The sequence below is a fragment of the Perca fluviatilis genome, chromosome 16, assembly GCF_010015445.1.
Source record: "Perca fluviatilis chromosome 16, GENO_Pfluv_1.0, whole genome shotgun sequence".
In the NCBI taxonomy this organism is placed as follows: domain Eukaryota; kingdom Metazoa; phylum Chordata; class Actinopteri; order Perciformes; family Percidae; genus Perca; species Perca fluviatilis.
In genome coordinates, this window is record NC_053127.1 from 31849526 (window position 1) to 31874170 (window position 24645).

The following is a 24645-nucleotide window of genomic DNA, read 5'->3' on the forward strand; positions in this document are numbered from 1 at the left end:
AATAAAATGTCGAGAGAAAGAGGAAATTGAATGAAGGGGGCAGAGAGAAATAGTGTTTGGCACAATGTAATGATCGGAGAGCTTTGAAGGACAGCTCTCTGCAGTCAAGCAGTCCAGTTGCATTGATAAAACATCCCCATTTGTTGTTGTTGTGCTTGTATCTTATTATATGCTAAACTCTTGGGCAGTAACAGGTCATTTTTATGCTTTTTATGATTGCATCGGTGGCCAGATTGTACGTAGTTATGGATGACGGTGAAGCCTTCCAGACACGTAGTGAAAGGAGAGATTTCAGTTAGGAAGAAAGGCTCACTGTTGCAATGTTCAGACACAAAGAGTTGTTTCAAACACTTCCAGAATCCCTTTACTTTTAAACATGACTTATGAAAAGTGAAAAGAGAAAACAAAAAGGCTATTTGTTAAATCCCGCCCCCCCCCCAAAAAAACGGGAATGGTTCCGATTTTCTAGGACACTGTTCAGCACCAACCCTCACAGCCGTGTATTCAGGAAGCTGATCATAGAGCTTGGGTTGATGGGGACAATTGAAAAATGTCTTTAAAAGTGTGTGTGTGTGGAGACGGGACGTAATAGGACTGGAGAAAATACAGTGCAGGGAAAAGTGTGGAGGGAATCATTTGTGGTTTCGCTGATTGAAAAAAATTGAAATTAAAAGAACGTCTGCTAATTTAAGTGCAATGCATTGGAACTGGTAAAACAGAAACATCACAAGACGCTGGAGAATAAATGCTCTTGTGGAAATATTTCCCTTCTGTCAGTACTGGTATAGGTCTGGTTTATGTGACATAGATGTGCACATTAAAATATACTCACATCCCGGCAGGGACAGACATGCTTTACATTGTGTTCTTAATGTCTCACAGTGCAGTCTTCAGAGACCCAGTGTACTCAGGATGAACACCATGGATAGCAGCACAGAAGGAAGCCAAGGTAATCTTCGAGTGCTTGGAAATGCTCTAGACAATTAGCCTCCCTGCATTAGACAAACAATTGCCCATAAAAGACAACGATGCCGCAACACTTCACGGTGTTTTTATTACGTGCTCCACCCGCAGTCAGTGAGCGTTAACGTGTTTTTGGAACGATAACAGGCTGCCTGAACTGAAGTATCGTTTTTTTTTTTTTTGTCTTGATGCAAATTGGGAAGGACGGCTCACGGAAGAAAGAAAAAAAAGTGAGTCCAAACCTTCTTTTCAAGTGTCGTTCGACTTCCCTTTTTCATTGGTGCGTGTCTCTTGACTATTTGGTACCCTTAATGTAAAGGCAATCGTTTCTTTGTTCACAGATATTGGTTCATACAGCTTTTTCTTACGAAAAATGCTTTTGTAGTGCTTTTGTTCCCTTTGCTGACTGAACTGGTTAGACACTGCTTCAAAAGGTAGTCTGAGCTTTAAGTTGTTTCTTGGGAGTTACAAATGTGTGACTAAGGCAAACACTTTGTCAGGTGAAAATCAAGAGAATGGCCAATTTTCTTGTGAAGAAAAAGAAAAAAAAAAAAAAAAAAAAAAAAAAAAAAAAAAGACCTGCATTGGGAACGCGGATGGGCTTGAAATATTAAGACTGGATTGCTTTCTAACATGAAAGGCTGAAATCAATCCTTTTTTCAGTAGGTGAGAGGCTGGGTCAGATCCAATGGGCTACTAATGGCTGGACGACATATCAGCTTTTTTAATCCAAGAGAATAGTCGCCAGAGAGATTTTGAATTCATGGTAAAGGAGATAGAAACCTAATCCTATAGCACCAAGAACGGGTTAAACAACATATTTCGGTGTGTTTGTAGCTGTGACTGAATATGCAAATGTGTTCCAGTGTTTGTGGGAGCGTTATCTAAGCGTGTTCGTGTGAAATATATTCATACATTCCTGTGTGTCTCCTCTATCCTCTCACATTGATTATTTAACCCCTGAACTATAATTGCAGACAGCAACAGTGAAGTTCAGACTGGGGTTGAGTTATACATCTTTTTTTTTTTTTTCTTCACTGCAACACAATATTTGATCCCTGTAAATAAAAAATAGCGATAGGCTAATATCGTTTTTACATTCAGATCAACCTGCATTCGCAGGTTTAAATAATCTATTTGTGTTTGAATGAGACCATGTCAATAAATAAAAAGGATAACAAATATAAAATACCCAAATTTAGAAACTTCAATTATGATACGAGCCAGAATTCAACATAAGTCAACATAGATGTGATTTCTTTAAAGATATGATACTCAGATTGCTTCCCCATACACTGAGATGACCTCAGGCGCTAGTCGTAAAACCTCTCCCCTGTTAGCAATGCCTTCTGCATTGTATACAAAGAGCAAGGTTTGTAAAACAGCTCTATCAGCTGGCTAGAACTTCATCTGAACCGCTCAACTCACCGGGAGCTGAGGTCTGCAACCCAAATCAAAACCAACAAAACCCAAACCCAAAAGAAAAGAAACAGCTATGAGGTTTTGGAGGAGGGTGAAACCCTGCGGCCTCACCCTTGAATCTGCAGCTTGGCAGTGGACCAGTTCAGCTTACTCTGATCACCATCGTCAAAAGGACTCGACACAAACTTTTTAAAAAACATCAGGACGTCAGTCCTAAAAACACATTCACATATCACACACACTTATCTTGGATGTCTCCCCCACCTCCTCCTTTGTGATTCTTTCATTTGAGACTGAAATATTGAACAGATATTTGGACGTTTCTTTTTTCTATTCATTGTGACCCTCTCAATTCCGTTCTATCTCTGTCTTCATCCTTTCCTTCTTTCCTCTTCTTTTTCCTTTTTAGCCCACCTTTTGTGGGTTGGTAGCGCGCACGCCCTGCTCGTAAGTGATCCTCTGGCTGATCAGATACTGCGCTGCTTGCGTGGCGGCCGGTGACCCTGTTATGGTAACTTTACGGTTCCGAGTACCAGGAATGAACTCTCCCTTTTTGGAGATCTGGATGCGGGCTCCCGTTAGCTCCTGGTACTCTACCAGCGTTTTCCCTCCTTTCCCCAAAATGGCGCCAACCAGATTCTCGGGCACAGCAATCTCAACCACGTCCTTGGCCCCATCAGCCAGCTTCTCTGTTGCCAATAGGGAGGAGGCCATCAGTGGGGACGAAGCATTTAGGTAACCATTGGATGCCCCTGTAGCAGCTGCTAGAGAACCCAGGGAGAAGCCCCCGAGGCCTGCAGCGGGGTGGCCAGCGCCGCCGGAGGCATCGCTAGCGTAGGAGGCCAGTAGGTTAGCTGCAGCCGCAGCGGCCGGGTTAGCGCTAGCTGCCACTGCAGCAAGGACCCCGGAAGCAGCGGCAGGGTTGAGGCCCAGACCTAGGGTGTTAGTGTTGTAGCCGTAGCTGGCCAGCGTGTTGAGGGCTGAGGTGATGGCCAGCAGATCGTTGCCAGAGAAGGTGGACATGGTAGCGGGGAAGGCGCCCATTCCTGTCAAGCCGGCCTGGCCCAGGAGGCTGGAGGCAGTGGCAGCTGCCGCGGCTGCGTTGGGCAGCACCTCGGCCGTATTAGCGTAGGGGGAGCCAGTGGGATTGGAGTTGGCCACGGGGCCCGAGACGTTGGAATAGCTGATGTTGAGGCAGCTGCTGCTCTGAGGGTCCTCCTGGATCTTCTGTACTATGATTTCCACAGCCTTGCGGTTCTGTTCGGGTTCCCCACTGATGGTTACCACCCGCTCCTGGAGGTTGATGCCCTCTGGCTTCTGGGAGAGCTGCACCCAAGCCCCTGACTGCTCCATCACTGCTTTCACTGTGGCTCCGCCCTTGCCAATGATCAGCCCAGCTGTGCTATTGGGCACGATCAATTTGGCCTGTGGAGAAATAAAAAAAACCAGATTGAAGTAGCAGAACAAGGCAACAAGAGAAGGCTTTAACAGCATAAATGGTTGACGGAAAGAGGGCTATCTCTCACTGAGTCAGAGTACTATACCAGCCCCCGCTTTACTCAGCAATTTGTTAATCCCAGGGGTTTAGGCTGCAGCTGCCACACGGCTCTGTCTTGCTATGAAAGACTGAAGGTAAAAATAACCACATACTCTCACATTTTCCTGACCCCACCGGACTGTGGGTCATGGCCCAGAGAACCAATAAGACTCCAGACTAATAAACAAGGTGTCCTGGAAGTGAACTGTTAGTACCACATAGTGACCACACATCCTCATGACCTTTACTGACCGCACACTAGCTCACCTGTTTGACGCGGTCGGGGTTGACGGTGGTCTGTGGCTGCAGTATGCTGACTGGTTCAGGTTTCTGGGCGCTCTGGGGCATCTCGCGGACTTTCTCCGCAATGAAGTTGTGGACACCATTGAGGGCTTCAACTGTACCCTGTATCAGACAGACGCGCTCTGTTGTTCCTGCGATGATAAAGGAGGAAGAGGACAAACACAAGTGATCCGTTACTGTAATGTGCTCTGAGTGGGTACTTGGCGAGCAGATTTGAGGGATTTGCAACGGGTTGGACTAAAAATCTACATTTATATTAAGATGTCTTGGCAATGAAAAATGTTTCTTGACATTTCACAAAGAGAACCAATTACTAAGCTGTTCCTCGCTTCCTCCATTTACACAATCAACAGAGAAACAGCTGAAAGACAGAACCGTGCTTGGTTAGCGAGCCACGGGGGGGGGGGGGAGGATTCCTCTTCAATGATGTAACTCTTTCAGATAATAATACCGAGCCCGTCCTTGCCTTGCAGCTCCAATAGACTAAACACACGCTTGTTCCTCCTCTAGGCTTTTTTTCTACACCCACATTGACGACCCAACCGGCATTCCGTTGCCATGGTAAAGGGGCCAAGCCGTGGAAACAGGTGATGCAACAGCGAGTCCTTTATACTTGCTTGCACGATTTTTAAAACACTCTCCCTTTTGTATCAACCCTCCCTGCCTTGTTAACATTTCACTGTTCTTTGGCTGAAGTAAATATGAAATGTCTCCTGATTTTCTTAGATGACTTAGCAGACTGCATGAATCTGAATAAGGTCAATATTTTACTCAGAGGAAAGTGTCACATTTTCCCCATTGATTGAGTAAAATGTGTAAATGGTAAGACCAGCTGATAAGGGGTTTCTCTGTAGTGTCTGAGAGGCACTGCTTTACTTTCATTGTTGGCATTTGCATTTCTAATTCAATTGAATCTCAAATTAAAAGATTGGATGACACACACACACACACACACACACACACACACACACACATCTGTACCGGTCCTCCTAGCCATTTCTGCCATTTAAACACAGAAAATGCTAAAATGAATCCAGGGAAATAAGTCAAAGTCAGACCTGATTGGCTTTATGGCACAGACATGTCTAATAATGGATGTAAAAAGTCAATAGGGCGGTTCAAGCACATAAAGCACGAAAAGCAGTAGGAATTTCTAATTGGGCAAATTTGGGGAAAGGGCACCTGATCTGCCTCAACTTATTGCCATAGTTATTAAGTTCACCATTATAGACATAAAGGCCTACATAATGCATGAAAAACATTAAAATAAAACAGTTTTTGTGACCAAAATAAAGCAAAATACAAATCCAGCTGAAAGACAAATAAGCAGGCTATACATGACATCTCTAAGATGTTAAGAAGAAGCACAGGTGTTACTGTGCTGCACCTGCCGGTCATTCCTGAAGTGACAAAGTGACAGGCTGAAGCCTGCGAGTACAGGCAACTTGAGATTTTTATGTCGGCCCATAAAATCTGCAGTCAGGTGTTTAAAAATGAAACAGACAGGATAAACTGCTGTTTCCCATTGTTCTATTAAGGGTGTCTTGCTGGAGGAAATTGTAAAAGAACATTATTTATTGTGTATTAAATGCTCTTGTATGTGCAGTCAGGATACAAACATAAGGCACAAATTATTAAAGGCACACTATGCAATATCTGTACCTTAAAGCTCCCATATTATGCTCATTTTCAGGTTCATAATTGTATTTTAAGGTTTACATGGTTTCATTTTCAAAAAAACACCATATTTTTGTTGTACTGCACAGCTCTCTCTCACTGCTGCAGCTCCTCTTTTCACCCTGTGTTCAGGTCTCTGTTTTAGCTACAGAGTGAGACATCTTTTCTTCTGTACTATCTTTGACTGCACTCGCACATGCTCAGTAGCTCAGATGTAGATCATGTCAGCTAGCTCCATAGACAGTAAAAGAGAGCCTGTTTCTCCAACTTCGGTCAGTTACAAGGCAGGATTAGCTGGGAGACTTCTTCTAAGAGGGCGCACATGGAAGTAGTTCTTTTGTAGATTATGGTGAATTTGTGTGTGTTGTAGCAGTGCTTTGCCATTGAGAACGAGGTAGCATGCTAGCGCTAGCATGCTAACGGTTGCGGTTAGCCAGCTCGTTTCGGCTAGTGACGTAGAAAGCCGTGCAGATTTTGAACAGCTCACCCGGAGACTGAAGGCAGGACACATTCAGAAACCGAATCTCACTCAGAACAGCATGGATGTTTTTTTTCAAAGGTTGTATGCGTGTGGAAGCACCAGAGACACAAAATAACTATATATATATATATATATATATATATATATATATATATATATATATATATATATGTGTAAATATGTATATATATATATAATAAATCCCAGAAAAAGTGATTTTTTTCATAATATGGGCACTTTAATATAACAGCTTCGAAGTCATTTCGATGGTAAACAAACTCGTAGTAGGGCGAATCACCCCGATAGCAAAGCAGGGGAGGGACGCCTCTGAGAAAACCAACAATGCAGGTTTGGTACGTGGCGCCCCGCCAAATCTCGCAAGAATCACAAATTGCTTTACTACTGTCGGTTCTGCGAACATCCGCTACACCCGCCAGAACCTTTTGGACATCGGTGACCAGCACCAGATATCTATTTCGAGTGTCTTTCATTATACGCAGAACATCCCATGCATAAAACGGACGACTTGGAATTACAACTCGCTGGAAATCGCTGTGTTCGTGACTGCTGGGTTTTGATTATCACTGAAACCTGGCTTCACCCGGGGATACCCGATGCTAGCATGCAGCTAGCAGGCCGCACTCTGCTCCCTGGGACAGGACTGAGGACTGTAAGAGCAGAGGAGGGGGACTCTGTATGTACGTGCATGAGAACTGGTGTAATAATGGGACGATGACCTCGAGTACATGTCTGTAAGATGCCGGCCTTTTTTTCTACTGAGAGCGCTAACAGTAGTAAAAAAAAAAAACCATTCCTGTGTTTTTCACATTGCAATTCTCTGCTTTTCTTCCATTCGTAGACTGCATTTCGTTCTATTGTCTTTTACTCTGCACAATGACAATAAAGTTTAATCTAATCTAATCTAATTTACGAAGTTGTTGATTCATCCACTGTTGATAATAAGACCAGTCCTACAGGGGGGAGGGGATCAGGCCGTGAGTGCAGAGACAGCTCTGTGTGAGTGGTATTTACGACAGTAACGTTAGATACAAGTACTCCACAGCGACTCTAGGGGTAGCTGTTTGACAAAAATGGAAACTGCATAGCATGCCTTTTTAAATACGAGGAGGTTGGAAGTGAAATGTATGCATGCAAAACTTAATCTCACTAGAGGTAAGCATTAAAAAACAGAGGCTGACAGCAATTTCACCTTAGTCTGACTTATTGGAATACTCTACTTCGCTTGGTACAGCATCCTCTAAACATCTCTGCATCTAGAAAGGATTTGAAGGAGTGACAGTGCTGCATCCAGGTGAGTTTATCCTAAGACAGAGGCCATCACTACAACTTTTGTCCACACCATAAAGAGGACATGAAACTGTCTGAATGTTACATTTTTATTCTCAACCCGTTTCACTTCCTTAATTGCTTGCATCAGCTTTTGCCTTCCGTCTCACCTTGAGGGTGATGGATTTCAGAATAAAAGCTCTGGGTTTGGGAAGGCAGAAAGAGTTGGCTCGCCCTTTTGTTGGCAGGAGGGGGAGAAATGTGTCAGTGCCCCTGAGAGCACACATCATAGGCTTCAGCTTTCCCCAAGAGACCAATGACTCTATCTTGATCTTGAAGCAAGACAGTTTCAATACTTCTGTCTTGTTGATTGAGCTTTTCTGTGATGAGACTTTTTCTGATTTATTCAGACTGTTAGCATGCCACACATAAAGTATCACTTATAATTACTGTCAACACATCAGCAGATTTTTAAAGTAATTATTCACACTACAAATTGAGCTGGAATGTTTGTTTTTTTCTTTCCGGAAATCCCAGTGCTGAATATATTCTTTGTGTCACGTTGTTGCCATATGGCTTGCTTTTCTAAAATGTAAACACTGATTTTAAGGATATTTTGTAGCATGCTATTTATATCCAGTAAATCAGTGTGCTGGACAACTTTTACATGACATGACACCCTGACCACACGTTCGCAACAAGCCCTGTTGGCGTCTTTGAAAAAAAGACAGTAACCACACCATGCTTATAATAGACTTTTTCTGGCATTTAGAATAAAGACATAAGCCATTCAATTACTGACTGTCATGTACCTGGTCCTAACATGCTGTAAGACAGTTTTTACCAGTAAATTGATAATGTAGGCAGAAACCGGATACTGTGGGACATTTGGAATAATAGATAGTAGGACTGCAGTAATCTGCAGGAGGATTTGATGTCTGTCGCATTCCAATTCACCAGGAATTTTAATATTAGAGGGACTACTGACATAAAGTTCAGTCTTCCAGGGTAGGGTGCTATCGGCCCGCATATTTCTATACGAGCCCGGCCCGCGTCCGACAGAGCAGTAACCGAACCCGACCCGAGCCCGAGACAGTTAAAATCTATTTTTTTTCTTATACTAATGACACATACGTTTGTTTGTGTGGAATGCCCGCTTTTATTAAGCAACTGTAGTAGAAAGGCATTCAGAAATGTCAACAGATGAAGCATCAGCGCACACGGGGCAACAAGCGCACGTTAACGCAGGCGCGCTCCTACATAATAAGCTTTTTAAAATTTAAAATGTTCAATGCCTTATCACACTGATGTGACCGAGCCCGACCCGAACCCCAACATCATTTCTAAATATCTGTCCGAACCTGGCCCGGCCCGTCGGGTACCGTCGGGTCCCAACGGGCTCGGTTCTGGTATCCATCCTCTATTCCAGGGTTGGACCTAAAGGAAGGCTTAAAGCCTTCAATTTTCATTTTAAGGGTGTTAATGGGTAAGGCTGGGGATATCCTACATTTTTATTATTATATGTCAAGAAATCTCTTGAAAAGATCCAACAACACATTAGTCCACTGTTCACTTCTTTCCCCAGTCAGCCCCAAGACCATTGGTTCCTACTAAATCTTTAAAAACAGGTCGCAAGTGTATTGTTTCATTTTTTTCAAAAAGCTCAGTGATTTCCTAAAACAGCAGGGCACTGTAGTTTTTAGTAAAGATTACTAAAACAGGAGGACATTTGCATTTGTTGGCGACTATTTTCAGCAGTGAATTAATACACATGGTGGTGCTTTAGCAAGTATCTGGGGCAGCAGGTTGGTGTATGTGGGATAAACTACTGTGTGTGTGTGTGTGTGTGTGTGTGTGTGTGTGTGTGTGTGTGTGTGTGTGTGTGTGTGTGTGTGTGTGTGTGTGTGTGTGTGTGCTGGTGTGTGTGTGTGTGTGTGTGTGTGTGTGTGTGTGTGTGTGTGTGTGTGTGTGTGTGTGTGTGTGTGTACATGGTAATGAAGGAACATGTTACCTATTGTAACAGTTTCTCATTGGACTGATCTTAGTAGTTTTTGGACAACATTAGAGTTATATGGCATAGAGGAAAAATAGGCTTTAGATTCACACACAATACTTGATAGTACTGTAACATACATCATAGTTGGTTTGGGTCTTTACGTGGGATTTGTCGACAATAACAAAAATAGAAAATAGCACCAGACTTATCCTTACTAAAACGGACTTTTCAAGTATGTATCAGAAATACATATCAGAAACACAAATCAAATACATCAAATAAATTACATGAGAGTTGAGAGTTGCAATAAGAAACTAAAACAAGATGTGAACTTGGAAAATGTCGGCTGGTCACGTGACACTGTAAACCAGTTTCATGTGAGGACATCTTGCTGTGCGTTGAATGAGACTGTACAATCATTTCAGCGAGTTCAGCTCCAATGCTAATTCTAACCAAGAAATGACAACATTTGCAGACTAAAATGACTAGATCTCTGATTATAGTGTTGATGGATGCCATGTTGCATGATGTACAACATAAAGGAGCAGCTACACAAATCCAGGGACATTTTGTGAATGCTACCACTAACAGTGAACTTCTAAAAATGTGACCCTGACTGTAAGGTTCTAAAGTCACGGTTATTTATGCCAAATGATTTGCGTCTTGTATAATTTCCTGTTAGCAAAAAATTATGAAGCACATTAATATCTTATTTACTACCAAAATACTGCACTGTCGTGATTAGTAAAAATGTGTAGCTGGTAGCATTAGTTTTGTATGGAATTACAAAACAGCTTGCAGTAATTAAAAGCAATCAGGCAATGTCTGGCAACATATTAACTCATTAGTGGGCAAGAAAAGAGAAGCACAAAATATATATTTTCTACATAATGACTGCCTCTGCCTCATTTCTTTTCCTTATTAAGTCACTATTTTTCCAAATGGCTAGCACTTTAATTCTGTAGGCTATCACTTCAAGACTTATGGCTGCTAAAAGTGGCTAGCATAGCAATAGCCAAAATACCCCTTTAAATGATGAACTTCTCCCCTAAACTAGTTGCTAGCTTAGCTGCTAACTAGTCACGATTAGCAGCTATGCTAGCCACTAGTTTGGGGGAGAAGTTTATTATTTAAAGGGATATTTCGGCAATATAGTAATGGACTTCCATAAAGTTTGGGGACTTATACACGGAATACAAACATAATGATTGAATGGTCATTAGGACCCCACGCCTCCCCCCCCCCGGACTGATAAACGTCCATTTTTTTAAAACGCCACACCTCCAGTCTGTAATGAAGGCTTTCAATTAAAATGTATAGTCTATGACAACAAGCTGATAACCCTGATTGCATCATCAACTATTTCCACAGGCTGAGCACTACTCCTGGTGTAGTAAACTGACCTCCATGTGTAAAATTGGTGGAGTGCCCTTTGAATCGACTGACCTTTGCCGATCACAAAACAATGGCGGCAGCTGTTCGGAAGTTGTGTATAACATCCGATATTGTGCGAATAGAGAGGCTTGCCCTCCAATACTGCACCATAAAGCAGAACCATACTTCAGACTACTACAGTGTACTACAACTGCTCCTGATGGTCACCAGGAAGAGCTGTTATTCACTCCAGCCATCAATTTGGAGAAAGAAAAAGGCTGCGGTTAGTTTGAAGCCCATGATGTCATCTCAGACAGAAGTGATTCTGTCCTATAGGGAGCGTTAGTGAGTGCAGTAAGTATACTGCGTATGAAGCTACAGTTGAAAAACAACTATCTGTGCCTTTGCTGTAGTTTCTTTGTCTGTCTTTGACTTTTTTGAGGGAGGGAAATACCTCACCTAATGGAATAGTGGTGTTTTCCAGTTTGAGGTCACATATTGTGACTGATTAAAATGATCACATAATGGAGAGCATACACCCAGTGTTACTATGACATCACAACAGCCTCATCTGTTTGTGCTGTACAAAGTAACATAATACATGATCTTGGCCGGAGGCCAGCAGCACCAAGCCAAGGGTTTGAAGTTTTGTTTCTAAGTTTGTGATCAAATCGTGAACTCCCACGGCTCTCACTGCAGCCGCTTAAATATGCGGATGTGTGTAAGTAGGTGTGAGTAGGTGTGTGTATGTGCTGCATGCGCTGTACGAGTGGGTGAATGCACGGCGTGCTGCATTTATGGGGGCTCGAGTAATTAAGCACGCAACCGTTCGGATGGGTTCAAACCAAATAGTAAAAACAAAACGGTCACTGCCCATGTGTTAGTAGGCAAGCATGCAAACAAACTTTTAAGAGAAGTATGATGTCATCTTATCTGGCCTGAACTCTCCCAACTACCAGGAACCAAATCTGAGAGAAACAGTGTGCGGGGAGGAGGAAAAAGGAAACTTGGCAAGTGTTGGAGCAGCTTGACTACAGCTGGGAGAGGGGTCATGTCCACAGAGAGAGATTGAAACAGGCTATTTCTGGGCCTGCCCCCGTCCCTCGCTCACATACAATCATGTATCATCCACACCCTTCACTATCTCCGCTCATCCATCTCAGTCGGACACAGCAGGGCCCAGTTGTACAGTTCCTATCAAGACCTTTGAATTCAGGGTCTCGCGTCTTACACTGACGGATGGGAGATGTGAGGTGGGTGGGAGTTTCAGACTGAGCCATCACAGAAAGGAGTGCAGAAGAAAATGGCTGCATCGCTTGCTGTCCCTTGATTTCTCTAGTGTGCGATTGTGCTGTAGTTGGAGTGCGCCCAGGCTGCCGCAGGATGAGAGGTGAGGGCCTGGACTGTGTGTAATGGCATTAGCATGCCATATTAGCCCAAACTGCAGCTGATTCAACAATGAACGAAGGGAAAACCGATGTAGCTGATAAGTTTGACAATGCGGAATTGCTCGCCTGTAAAAATCCAGGACTGGACTTTGAATACAGTTAGAGGTTTTTAAAGCTTTAGCCTGTACTGACTTCTCAGAAAGTGGCACTCTCAGCTATTGTGAAGTGTACAGTAGCAGTCGTTTCATTTTACTTGTGTGGGCCAGAACAAGCACCCAATCAAATCCTTGCCAGCACCCTCTCCCTGAACTCCTCTTCTCACTCATCACGATAATGAGTAGGGGGATGGGCAGAGCAGGTGGTGGCCTATGAACACATCTACAATCCAAAGAGAGAAATAAGGATACATATCACTCCTTGTTCCCATGCCAGTGAAGTAGCCATACTTCATTCCCTTAAACATAGTTGGCCTCGTATGTGGAGAATTTTGAGCCGTGCCCTCCGAACACGCATCCTTTCATCATGGCAGACCAGAACAGAAGCAAGGTGGAAGAAAAAGTACAGAACAAATATTTGCTCGCACATCCTTCTTTTTCTCTCCCCCAGTGCCGAGTAATTCTTTGCCACGATTCTGTCAGTCCAATATATCAAATGTAACTCCCAACAGAACCGGTCTAATTCAACCCACGTTGTGCATTTTTCTTGTACAGTAGGTGTAACATCTTGTGTTCTCAATAATCCAAGGATCAGCTGAAATTGCAGATGTCACAGGACAGATTCAATAATGAAGGTAGCCGTTAGGATGCAAAATTGAGTTCTGGGGAGAAATCTTTCTCTGCTTTTGCTGCTTTATAGTGGTAGTTGCGTTAAAGAGGACTGACCGTGAACCCTATCATTTAAAAACATCTGTATTTTTTCACATGCATATTTTGTGCTACTCGTATTTCATAGGTCTTGTGCACGGCTAGCCATTTCCTATGTAAGGGTTTTGTTTTATACTAATATGTATACAGTAAATAGTGTACTACTACACAGGGATTATTTGCTTGCATCAGGTATCACACAAAACATCTGGACCTAATAAGCAGCGAGATGCTCAGCACCTGTTATTTTTCAGCAGGTTGAAGCCTCCTCTGAGGCATGAAGGACGAACACCCAGACTCCTCTACGGCTCAGCCACTTGTGTTTGCAGGATAAGATGGTTCAGCTTTAACCTCCATGTGATAGGGGTCACCGAGCTGCACAACCATACTTCTGTTGCCCGTGAAACTCTCCGGCATAATAAATGCTTTCGATGTATGCCGTGCCCTCTGCGTCACAGTATTTGTGCTCATTTTTGGGGGGGGAAATAAAATGGATGCCCCGTTCATTCAATTTCCCCATAAAAGTGAGTGAATGCACCGGCATAAAACTGCGAATGCTGTACAAGCAAATCAACCCTGCAACCTGCTAGCAAGCACCTTAATTGAAACTGAAATTGTGGCAGACTTAAATGCTGCGTCTGACAGCTGGAACGGCACTGTTCATGCTCGGAAGCTTTTAGGCTAATGTTCAATTAGAATATTTGTTTAAATATGAATATAAATATCCTTGTAATGTTTTCAGTTAATTTAGTCATGTCAAACTAAAGTGTAACTTCTTACCTTTCTAACGGAATATCATTTTAACCCTTTACTTTAGCTTTGTCTTTATAAGAATCTGCTAAATGAAGCTAATACCGGTGAATTTGCCGTGTGCTACCCCTGGCCATACTCGGACACCCCTATCTCCCCACTGTAAAAACTCACTGGGCGCTGCTGGTTTTTTAATAACGAGTCTTCCAAATTAACATCAATCCTGTCAACACATCCAGGACGGTCCTTCTGTTCTTCACAACGAAATTGCATGCTTCAACAACTCCAAATGACGCAGTAAAAGCTCCTTAAATTTCCACTTTGAATGTAAAGTTATACCACCACCTGAGCGTGGCCCATGCATTCTTACTGCTTTCTCTCATCAAAATTAGACATGTAAATGTCCACGTACATATATGAAAATCCACACATATGTTCTTGGATGTGTATAAACGTCGCCCAGGAAAAGCACCGCGAAAAGGCCCGGAAACGGCGTCAGACCGGATGTGTCCAGATATGGCCAATGGCCGAACATGGAAAAACATTAACATTAACGTTAACATCTACATGCATGTTTAATCCCTCAATGACATAAAAAGAATCAAGTCCAAAGTGTTTATGATTGGTTTGTGATTAAAATAGATTGCAATTACTAGGGGGAAGCCAAATGAAGAGGACATACAGTATCAAATGCCCTCTTGCACCAAAGCATCACACCTTCAGACAGACCACTCCTCTCATATATATATATATATATATATATATATATATATATATATATATATATATATATATATATATATATATATATACATACATATACATATATATATATAATAAGCTTTAATGCTCATCGATTTTAATAACTGAGCGTTCATTCTTACCTGGGTAGAAGTCTTTGGATTTGGACAGCTTAATGGTGGCACCCGTCTCTTTCTGCAATTGTACGATGGTCTGGCCGCCCTTGCCAATTATAGAGCCGGCTGCATAGCTGGGGATCAGCACCTTCAGGAAGTACTCACCCTCCTCTGGCGGAGAGACACACAAAGTGGGAAAGGGTCACATCTCGTGAAGTAGCTCTGTACATCAGCATATACACCATACTGGTGCCCAATCCCCCAATATCCTGAGCAAGCGAATACATCACAATGGGGAAACATAGCTTTGACATATACGGGGAAAAGCAATAATAGAATCTTGTGTCTGTACTGCTCTGGCGAAGGAAGTTATTTGGAAAAAGATTTTGCCATTTGAGTTCCTTGCTGCTTTCAGTGTATTCACATTTTATCAGAGACTGTGACATGTTCTGTGTCCTGTCCCAGATTTCTTGTAGAGTAAATGATGACCTCCTTTCCAGTTTGCAGAGGTCTAATTTTAACTGTTTTCAAGGAGTTTTAGAAAACCTCTGACTAAATACAAAGCCAGGTCCTTTGTCACCAGTAATTCTTTAAACATGGATAAAAGGAATGTAGAATGAACAGTCCAATCTGACTGCACAAGGTAGCCTGTCTATTCTAAGAAAGAAAGTTACACACGGAGGGTTGCAAACACAAGTGTTCATGAACGCCAATACAGAGTGATCCTTTGTAATTAACAGACTTGAGAAGAACATATGGGAACCAATCCCACAGATTTGTTCAAAGGGTATACTGCCAAGATGGTCTAAATCTCCTCCATTTTGGAAGGTGCTTCTGTGGCTTACTGTACAGTGGCTGGTAGCAGTCAGTGATTGACAGCCCGTCAGTTGGAAGAATTTGCCAGCAAACATGTTTCTCATTTTCAGTTGTGGAAGTTCCTTTTCCTGCAATGCTAATTAAGAATGAATCCGCACCAAAGTGGGCAGTGTACGTCCAAGAAAACCCTGATCACATTGAGTGTGCTAATCTAGTAAAAAGCAATCAACCATGTACAGTATATGGCGCTTGGCCCAAATATAATAAAAAAACCTGACAACACCAAAAGTAACATATCTATTGATGTGGAGCGGCTTTGATTCCCCACTGAATTCCAAATATTATATCGGTGACATCATGGTAAACACTTGGTTCAGGTGCGTTTGTAGCACTGGTACAAATAATCTCCTCTGCATGCTGATTTCGATGCAATGACGTCATGTTCGATCCTTTTCAGCTGCCTCAAGGGTGACGTCACTCGAGCGGGCAGAGATGTAAAAAAGGCACCGTCCATCTTTGTAGGGCCAGATTTCTAATACGTTTTCAGGTGTAGTGTGATAAGAGATTTCGGATCGCAGATGTCAAAGCCACACGGTCGGCCGACATGTCACTGCATCCTATGGTTTGTGGAGGGTATCGAATGTGGGGGCTTGACCGGCATGGCGGGGAGACAAGACGGATGGATGGAGGAGGACCGCCCTGCACTGAGACCAACCTGTTGCCTCAGTAATGCACTCATTAGATTCAGATGTGAATGAACATGGCACTGTGACATTAAGGAATTTCACAGCCTACAAGGAGCTCTTCTCCTTATTGCATTAATATGCCCCTCATGTTCCATTCAGACACAGGCTTGTTTTCGTGCACATCACTCGTAATCAATGGCTCTGACAAATATGCGGACAATGACACGATTGTTAATGGAATTTCACTTTTGATTTAGATTAATTAGCCATAGTTGGGGCGACAATCCCAAATCCCAGAACATATCCCGCATGCGTTTACCTGAGAGCACAGACATGAAATGAAAATTTACATCACCATCGAAAGCTAGTAAATATGTCAGGTGCTGGTCAATATGTAATTTTTTTCTGAGAACATCCTAGAAAGAGAAATAGGAGATAAACCTGAACTTGGACATCACATAACCAGCTATGTTCATCTCTGGCCATTGTCGGATCTTTGTATTTCAGGCTATATTGCAGTCAGCTCTTGGCTTTTCTCACGATGAATAACAATAAAATGACCTTGGTGGAAAAATAAAGATCATGCATGTCTGACACGGTGGCCGTAAAGCTTCTGAGCCCTCACTCCTAATCACAAGATATCCGATACCGTAGCTACACAAAGAATTGAATTTGAATGACGCTGATCCAAACATCCAAAGACCTGTTGTTGACAGGCAAGCCAAAAACCCACTGCGTAACTTTCTACTCCTCTTCAACCAGAGTAAACCCAGCAGGAGAGGAAGCCACTAAGATTCTCTCCATTGCCCTCACAGCCACGGTGGCTGTCATTAGTCAATAATTAATTCTGCCCTAGTGTCTGAGATCACAGTAACAGGTTTTAATGGCGTCATGTGGTAGAGTAAACATGGCAATCTGTTGCTGCAATCCGCCAGGGAACGGGAGCAGTCGGGGCACATTGGGAAGCTCAGCCAGTGGGGTGTTAGTTCAAACCCCTGCCTCCAACGCTGGAAGGATGGCTTAGAGGAGAAGCACGGACGCTGAGCCAAATGTGTTTAGTTAAGTCACTCAAGGGGGGTGGGTCAGGAGGAAATGCCTTGTGACCGTCCTCCCTCCTTTCTCACTACCCCTCCAAGTACCCATTCTGCATTTCAATGGACTAACCTGCTGCTGACAGGCAGCAAGGACGATGGAATAAAAATGAGCAATAACGGACAAATGAGCCTTAGGTGTTAGAAATTGCACGCACTCTATCATGATGGATAAATTCAACAAGTCAGACAAAAAGAGTTTGAGGCTTACCCATTCTGAGATCTGCTGCTTCTCAAGTCCTCTGTCAGATCGCCATCAATGCCGGGGCAAAATCTCTAAAGGGGATCTGAACGTTAGCCTCGGCATAGGTGCAATGGTAGTGTTGAGGAATGCGGCCGGTCGACTTTTTCCACCGAGGTCTAATTCATCAGTGGGTGCAGAAAAAGAGATTTCACCGCAGCATCCGAGCCATGCCTGCAGCTGGCCAGAGCCTCAATTGTCTGAGAAAATGCTAATGCAGGCTCTCAGTGTTTTCAGTGAAAGACGGCACGCATTGTTCAAGCCTGCATCGGTTTGAAGGGGGGGGGGGTCTTCCCTGCCGCATCACCCTTTTCACTGCTCTCATCCATATTCATCGAGTGGCCTGTCCGTCTGCAGCAGCACGCAGGACTGACACCTCGCTCGGCCAATGGGTAGCCTCCTCCCTCAAGCACGTCATGTCCCCACCCCCTGATGCCGGTCCCAAAAAATTTAATTTTCTCCTCTACTCCGCCTCTTTTGACGCAGCACTATAAAGTATGGCAGTCCATTCACTCACTTTCTTTAGTGGAAAGTGACAAAGGTGAAGTGGCTTGGGGAGCGGGCTTCAGCGCTGAATGGGGAAGCATGTAGAGTGACCTTCAACAGTGGCTGAAGAGGTGTACGGATAGCATAAGCAGATGATGAAGGAGGTGGAGGAGGAGTGATCTGAGGCAGCGTGCCTTACGCCACCCACCCTTCTTTCCTCCTGTCCCCCACCCCCAATCCCTTAGACGGCCATGTTTGAGAGGGCGGAGGGGCTCATCAACCATTGCAAATGGCAGTGCCGCAGAATGGTGGAGGGGGGTGATGAAGCCAATCACTACGCCTATAAATCTTACGCCAAGAGGTATCTTAAGCGACTGAATGTGTGTAAAAACTGCAATGTGCATGTGTAAGTGCATGTGTGTGGACATGGGATGTCCAGCTTCTTTTGATAGTGCTTTCCAGGGAACCTGTAAAAAGGGAACTCCTTTTTTTTTTTTTTTATCCTGGCTGCCGATTAGTTTCATCCACAAATCAAACCCTAACACTGTGGCCCGTTTGGTTTTGGAGCGAATGGCTTCCAGAAATTTCTACTATTCACTGAGAGATGCTCTATTATATAGACACAGCCTCCCTGTAGACTCCACTCCCTCTCACGGTCTATGTAGCTCTCCTTTTCTCTCCGCTTTGCTCTGTCTTCATTTCTATCGCTCTCTCTCATTCTCTCTTTCACTGCCACCTGGCAAATTCACAGTCCGCTCACGTCACATCGCTCTGCAAGGGCACCTGTGTCCTTCCCACCAAAAAATATTAAAAAATAAATAAATACAGCCCACATTCCTGTGCCAACCTTTCCATTAGTAACATTACAAGATCATACATAATCCCTCAGCCACACAACCTTTTGGAAGGCACATGCTTGCCAGCAACATGGGCTCAGAGTATGGGTAATTAGGGAGAGAAATGAATGAAAGATGCTCATTCTGAGGAGAGAAGGGCAATGCTGATAAAAGAGGAGTCATTTCGCTCATTCAGTGTCCACGGCTCGTAATGCACAACGAGGGGGCTCAGCTTTGAAAGAGCACAGGCTTTCTTCTCTTTGTTGCAACTGCCAGTCATGTTAATGATCAGTTCGGTAGGAATAACGTGATCAATATCAGACGTAGTCGAGGGGTTGGTGATTACAGGGACGGCTGAGGAGTATCAGGCAGTCTACCACTACTGGCAGACAAGGCTGTGGGTTTGCAGTGTGATGCATGTAGATCACATGAAACGGGAGGTGATGCTAAAACACATCACATAAAGCACAGGGTGCAAAGATATTTAAAAAAAAAAAAAAAAGCATCTGTTTTGTGCGGGAGTCATCACAAATGGTCTAAATGTGCATTTCATGTGCACATATACAGAGTGTTTCGGTTCCTGAGCTCAGCCTGCAGCGCCGTGGTCCAAATTAGCCTCAGATACTTATCAGAATGGCCGGAGGATTGGCTGCCATTTCACCTCTGTAAATCTAATTTTGGTAAGCTGCTGCATTTATATGCTAACACCTTACAGACAATGCCGGGCTCAGTTGAACCACATAAATGTCATTTATTTTAGAATAAAATTCCTTGAATAAATTTATATTGATTTTGGAGAGCAATAAAGGGCCTGCAGAGTGTTTTCACAGAACACAGATGCTGCTTGGCTCAACTGTTCAGGTCAAACTATACATGAAATAAATTGTACTTGTTAAAAATCAACCATGTGAAAGGTCCCACAAAATGAGTTATTCCTTTGCATTTTCAGTTCATACAGTACCTAAATCTTTTATTTTAAAATGGGTCACCATAGGTTGTTGTGGTGACAGAAAGTATACACCTACTGTATTATAATTTGCATTATGAATTGTGTGTCCACCTGGTTTTCTAAAACGCACTAAATAAGGGCAGTTAGACATTGATGCTTACAAATGGAATGTTCTCATTGTTTTCCTTGATGAAGTGATGAGGTATTCTACACAGATAGGATCTTGTTTAGGAAGCCGTGTGGAAGACCTTTGCCTGTGAGAAAACGAGGCGGCCTCTTCAGAGTTAGCCCATCATCAGGACTGGATTCATTGTGCAGCAGCAGATTCTAGACGTAAAGCGAGGCTGTGATAAAGAGATGCCTTGAAAAGAACATGGAGTCAGGCTGGTAAAATGGTGTGCAATGACAGCAGTAAAAAGTCAGAGCTGTCTGTGTGAATTGTGCATTTATTAAGATTTTCCAAATGCAATTCATATCCCCTGGATATTGGATGGGGAGATCATGGTGAAGTGGAGGAAGCGGGAGCACTATGTGACTTCTCCATTCTACAGCAGAGCTGCGCAATCTAGCTTTTTTTTCATCGCCATCGTGATATCAACTGGCACAATAAATACATTGCGAAGGGCTGCGACATATCGTGAAAGAAAATATCAGTAGAAAACTGTACATTTACATGTATCTGTCTTTTTTTTATGTTCAATGCAATGTTCAATTTGTTCAATAAAATTATGTTGGGAATGATTTCATTTCATTTGTTATAAATTCAACAAGCAATGTGTTGTGTCTTAGCAGAATACTGAAAGCAGCAGAACTGAGTAGGCCTACACTTTAATATCGGTTTATTTATCACAAGTAATATCGTTATCGCGATATTCAACAACGGTATCGCATATTTTCCACATATCGTGCAGCCCTATTCTACAGTGGCTTTAGGGGTGCTGATGGAGGACATATGAGGCTGAATCTGATCTAAAAACACTGTCTGGTGGCACAAGAGCCCTTATGTGCCTTGCTGAAATGACATTTCTGCGGGGCAGAGGGGTGCTGTAAAGACGCACTCTGTTAGAAATGGGATATAATGCTGCTGCTATCATGGAACGGTGGGGTGTCTCAGACACAAAGACAGACAAAGCAAATCTCAGTGACATATGGCGAAGAGACTGCCTGTTCTCCACGGATGTCTAATTAACATTAAGTTCCTGAATAAGTGGTCCCTGTGAGCCGCAGACCATAACAATCACAAGCTGAAATAAGATGTACAGTAGCTGGCACACTGAATCAGCCGTCATCCCGGCTACTGCACTCCGACATCTTACTGATGAGTAATAAAGCAAGTGTGCACACACACACACCCACACACACACATACACACACACACATATACACCTCCTGGTTGATTCTGTATTGGCCGCCACTATTTCTCCTCCACAAAAAGAAATCAGGATCAATTAGCTTAAAATGGCACTGCAGTGTTTCTGTAGTCCTTCCCCACACCAAGTAGCTCTCGTTGTCCTCACTACTCCCCCCGTTTTCTGTGATGTGCTTGTTACATTTCCAATCTGTTATTATCCTTCAATTTAAAATGTGCGAGTCCCAAAATAAAAGCTCCTAATTTGTCAACACCTACACGGCCCAGCTCTGCTCGTACACTCACTGTAATTTTACCATTATATAGTGCGCTAACGGGTCACACAGCCTAAAAGCTGGTGTGGCATCAACATCATGACAGGCTAACAGATGCTGAGATTTGGCTCACCCCGCTGCAACCTATAAATAACCTGACTTTGATAGGAATCTAGGCTACAAGTGGTAATGAGACTATCTATAGGCTTGTATGATTTTCACTAGACGGTCTTCCTGCTTAGCTCACCTCAACATTTGTACTCTGAAACGCACACACAGCTCCTGACAGTGTTCCATTTCACAAATCTAAATCAGCGTCACGTCACGCCTGAAGCAGAATCTCCCAGAGCACCGAAACTAAACCTACAGTCCATCACGGCTCTCAGGTGAACGCGACAGCTCTGCTATTTCACGTCAGCGTTCACAAGTCAGCACTGAACCTTCCAGGATCAGAGAGTTGCGTTCCCTCTAAGGTCAAACGGCAACTAGGGCTGGACAATATATCGGTATCATATTTATTTCGTGATACGAAACTAGATATCGTCTTAGTTTTGGATATCGTAATGTTGTAATATGACATGTGGTTTTCCTGGTTTTAAAGGCTGCATTACAGTAAATTTGTGTGATTTTCTGAACCTACCAGACTGTTCTAGCTATTCTATTATTTGCCTCTACCAAATTACTTAGCACATTATTGATGATTATTAATCCAAAATCTCATTGTGGAAATATTTTGTGAAAGTACTAATAGTAAACCCTACAACCCTAAATATCAAGGTATTTGGTAAAAAATATTGTGATATTTGATTTTCTCCATATGTCGCGCAGCCCTAAAACAGCCACACTGTCCACATTGTATTCAGGGTTGTTAGGCCATTAAGACATTATGAAGCTAAGTGACGCTATTTCAGTGGGAGACATGTTTGTTGTCCACTGTACCAAGACACAACGGTGTGTGCTTCCCAAACGCTAGGAGTCAGGGCTCAGGGGCAAGATGTTTGACTCCACAATGGATTCACAGGATGTCAGCACTAAAAGAAACTGCAATGCCATGTCTGCCATATGTTCTCTCTGTTTCTTCACCCTGTGATCGGTCAACAAAGGCCTGCTCCCATCGTGTTGCTCAGAAAATGTTCAGATTTATCATTGGCCTCTGTAAAGGAAATCATAAGGTAGTCCACACCAACACTAAATACTTATCCCCTTTGTATTATTAAAGCCTCTGCACGCAATCATCTCTCCACTGGATGAAAGGACTTGATAGCATAACTCCAGATGTGGAGCACAGAGGTGATTGGGTTCAGAATTCAAAGCTGACCTGAGGAGGCCACTCGCTCAGTCAGGCTGCTGCTCTCCCTGCTGGGATGTGAAGTAACACAGCCATAAACACAGCCAGGGTTTCAAGCGTGCCAACTGCACAGGTGGACCATGTTAGAGCCTCGAACATGCGGCCAGCAGACACAGTCTATTTGCATGCAGTGGGGCTCATAGTGATGCCGGTGTTTTTGCTCTTACAAGTGCATGCAAAGGCTTCTACAAAACAACAGATTGGACTTCGTGCGGAGGACACAAGGTGGATGAGTTGCTTCTTCGTTGTGCGGCTCTCTTACCTCCAGTGTTGGTGCGCTTGGTACAGCCGGCCTCCTCCGCCGGAGTTTCCAGCGGTCGCTTGCGGGAGTCCGGGTTGTCAGCCTCCATGAGGGGCTGCTGCAGGCTGTGGAGGTTAGGATTAGAGTAGATCCCGTTATGGTCCACGGCTGCTCCGACACCACCGGCCATCATCATCATCGTTTCTCCCGGGAGCTGTAGATAGATTTGCGGTATCCCCCCTCACACACACACACTCACACACACAATCACACACACACACGGCGCCACTCAGCACCACATAGCCTGACAACGCGCACCGCGATATGAACGACAAGTTTTTTTGGGGGGGGCTCAAACGGTCTCAAATGGATCAAAATGTCAGAAAAGCCCGGGATCAGAGTCTCCTCTGCTGCTCGTCCAGTGCGTCCCTCACAGAGCTAAATCTAAAAAAGCCCAGTGAGTGAAATGTGCTCATTTAACGCGCTGGCCGCCGCTCCGACAGCATGCTCCTTATTGTTGACGCGCAGAGCAAAGCCCGCTGCTTAAAATAAAGCAGCACCACGGTGTGAGAGCCGATCAGCCATTAGGACAAGTGCAACAGCTACGCAGAGGCAAAGGCGCTGGAACATAGCTTTCTTAAGTCATCTCCACGCCGTGTTTCTCCGTGCAGCTGTTGTTATTGTTGCCTTTGTAGTGCAGGACGGGGGGAATAGAGTTGGAGAGCTCCGGGGAGGGCTGCAGTGCCACTGACCGGCTGAAAGACGAGGCCAATAAGGCAAAGATCCATCTGTGGGAAGCAATATGCACCGAAGCCGCAGTTTTTTTTCATTTACATCTTTAGAAAAAAAAATATTTGAATAGATTTTTATAGTTTACCTAAATGTTTTTTTGTTGTTTTTTTTTACATTAGTTTTTCTAGTTTGGTCTGAACCTCAAAATAGAACACCTAAGGTAAAATGAGAACAGCAGTGGGAACTTCATGATTATGTAATACTAAGCACTAGAGCTGGACAATACATCGATATTATCGATATCTTGATAGCAGACTATATATTGTAATATGGCATAAATGTTGTCTTTTCCTGGTTTTAAAGGCTGCATTACAGTAACGTGATGTCATTTTCTGAACTTACCAGACTGTTCTAGCTGTTCTATTATTTGCCTTTACCCACTTAGACATTATATCCACATTACTGATGATTATTTATCTAAAATCTCATTGTATAAATATTTTGTGAAAGCACCAATAGTCCACACTACAATATCGTTGCGGTATCGATATCGAGGCGTGTGGTCAAAAATATCGGGATATTTGATTTTCTCCATATCGCCCAGCTCTACTAAGCACTGGAAAAAAAAAATTCATCTGATCCCATGTTCAGTATTAAAATCTACTTCATTATATACATAGATTTTTATTGATACAGAA

General features: G+C 43.4%; 1 protein-coding gene across 2 annotated transcripts; it reads right to left on the bottom strand.

The window, feature by feature from the left end:
• Nucleotides 1-580: 580 nt before the first annotated feature.
• On the bottom strand, nucleotides 581-23885 carry nova1 (NOVA alternative splicing regulator 1). Of its 2 annotated transcripts, none has more exons than XM_039778245.1 (4): nucleotides 23237-23885; nucleotides 14926-15069; nucleotides 4190-4356; nucleotides 581-3810 (listed from the first exon to the last, which is right to left on the bottom strand). In XM_039778245.1, exons 1-4 carry the CDS (start codon nucleotides 23412-23414, stop codon nucleotides 2791-2793), a joined length of 1509 nt encoding a protein of 502 aa, XP_039634179.1. In that variant the 5' UTR covers nucleotides 23415-23885; the 3' UTR covers nucleotides 581-2790. The 2 variants fall into 2 exon arrangements, with proteins under 2 accessions (XP_039634179.1, XP_039634180.1); XM_039778246.1 differs by lacking the exon at nucleotides 23237-23885 and adding an exon at nucleotides 17703-18389.
• Nucleotides 23886-24645: the final 760 nt, after the last annotated feature.

Bases quoted from the DNA above. Each gene is read 5' to 3' on its own strand.
- nova1 (XM_039778245.1), bottom strand. From the start codon at position 23,414: ATGATGATGATGGCCGGTGGTGTCGGAGCAGCCGTGGACCATAACGGG. The intron at 4,357-14,925 runs GTAAGAATGAAC...TTATCATCGCAG, and splicing joins ATCCAAAGACTTCTACCCAG to GAACAACAGAGCGCGTCTGT. The intron at 3,811-4,189 runs GTGAGCTAGTGT...ATTTCTCCACAG, and splicing joins ACCCCGACCGCGTCAAACAG to GCCAAATTGATCGTGCCCAA.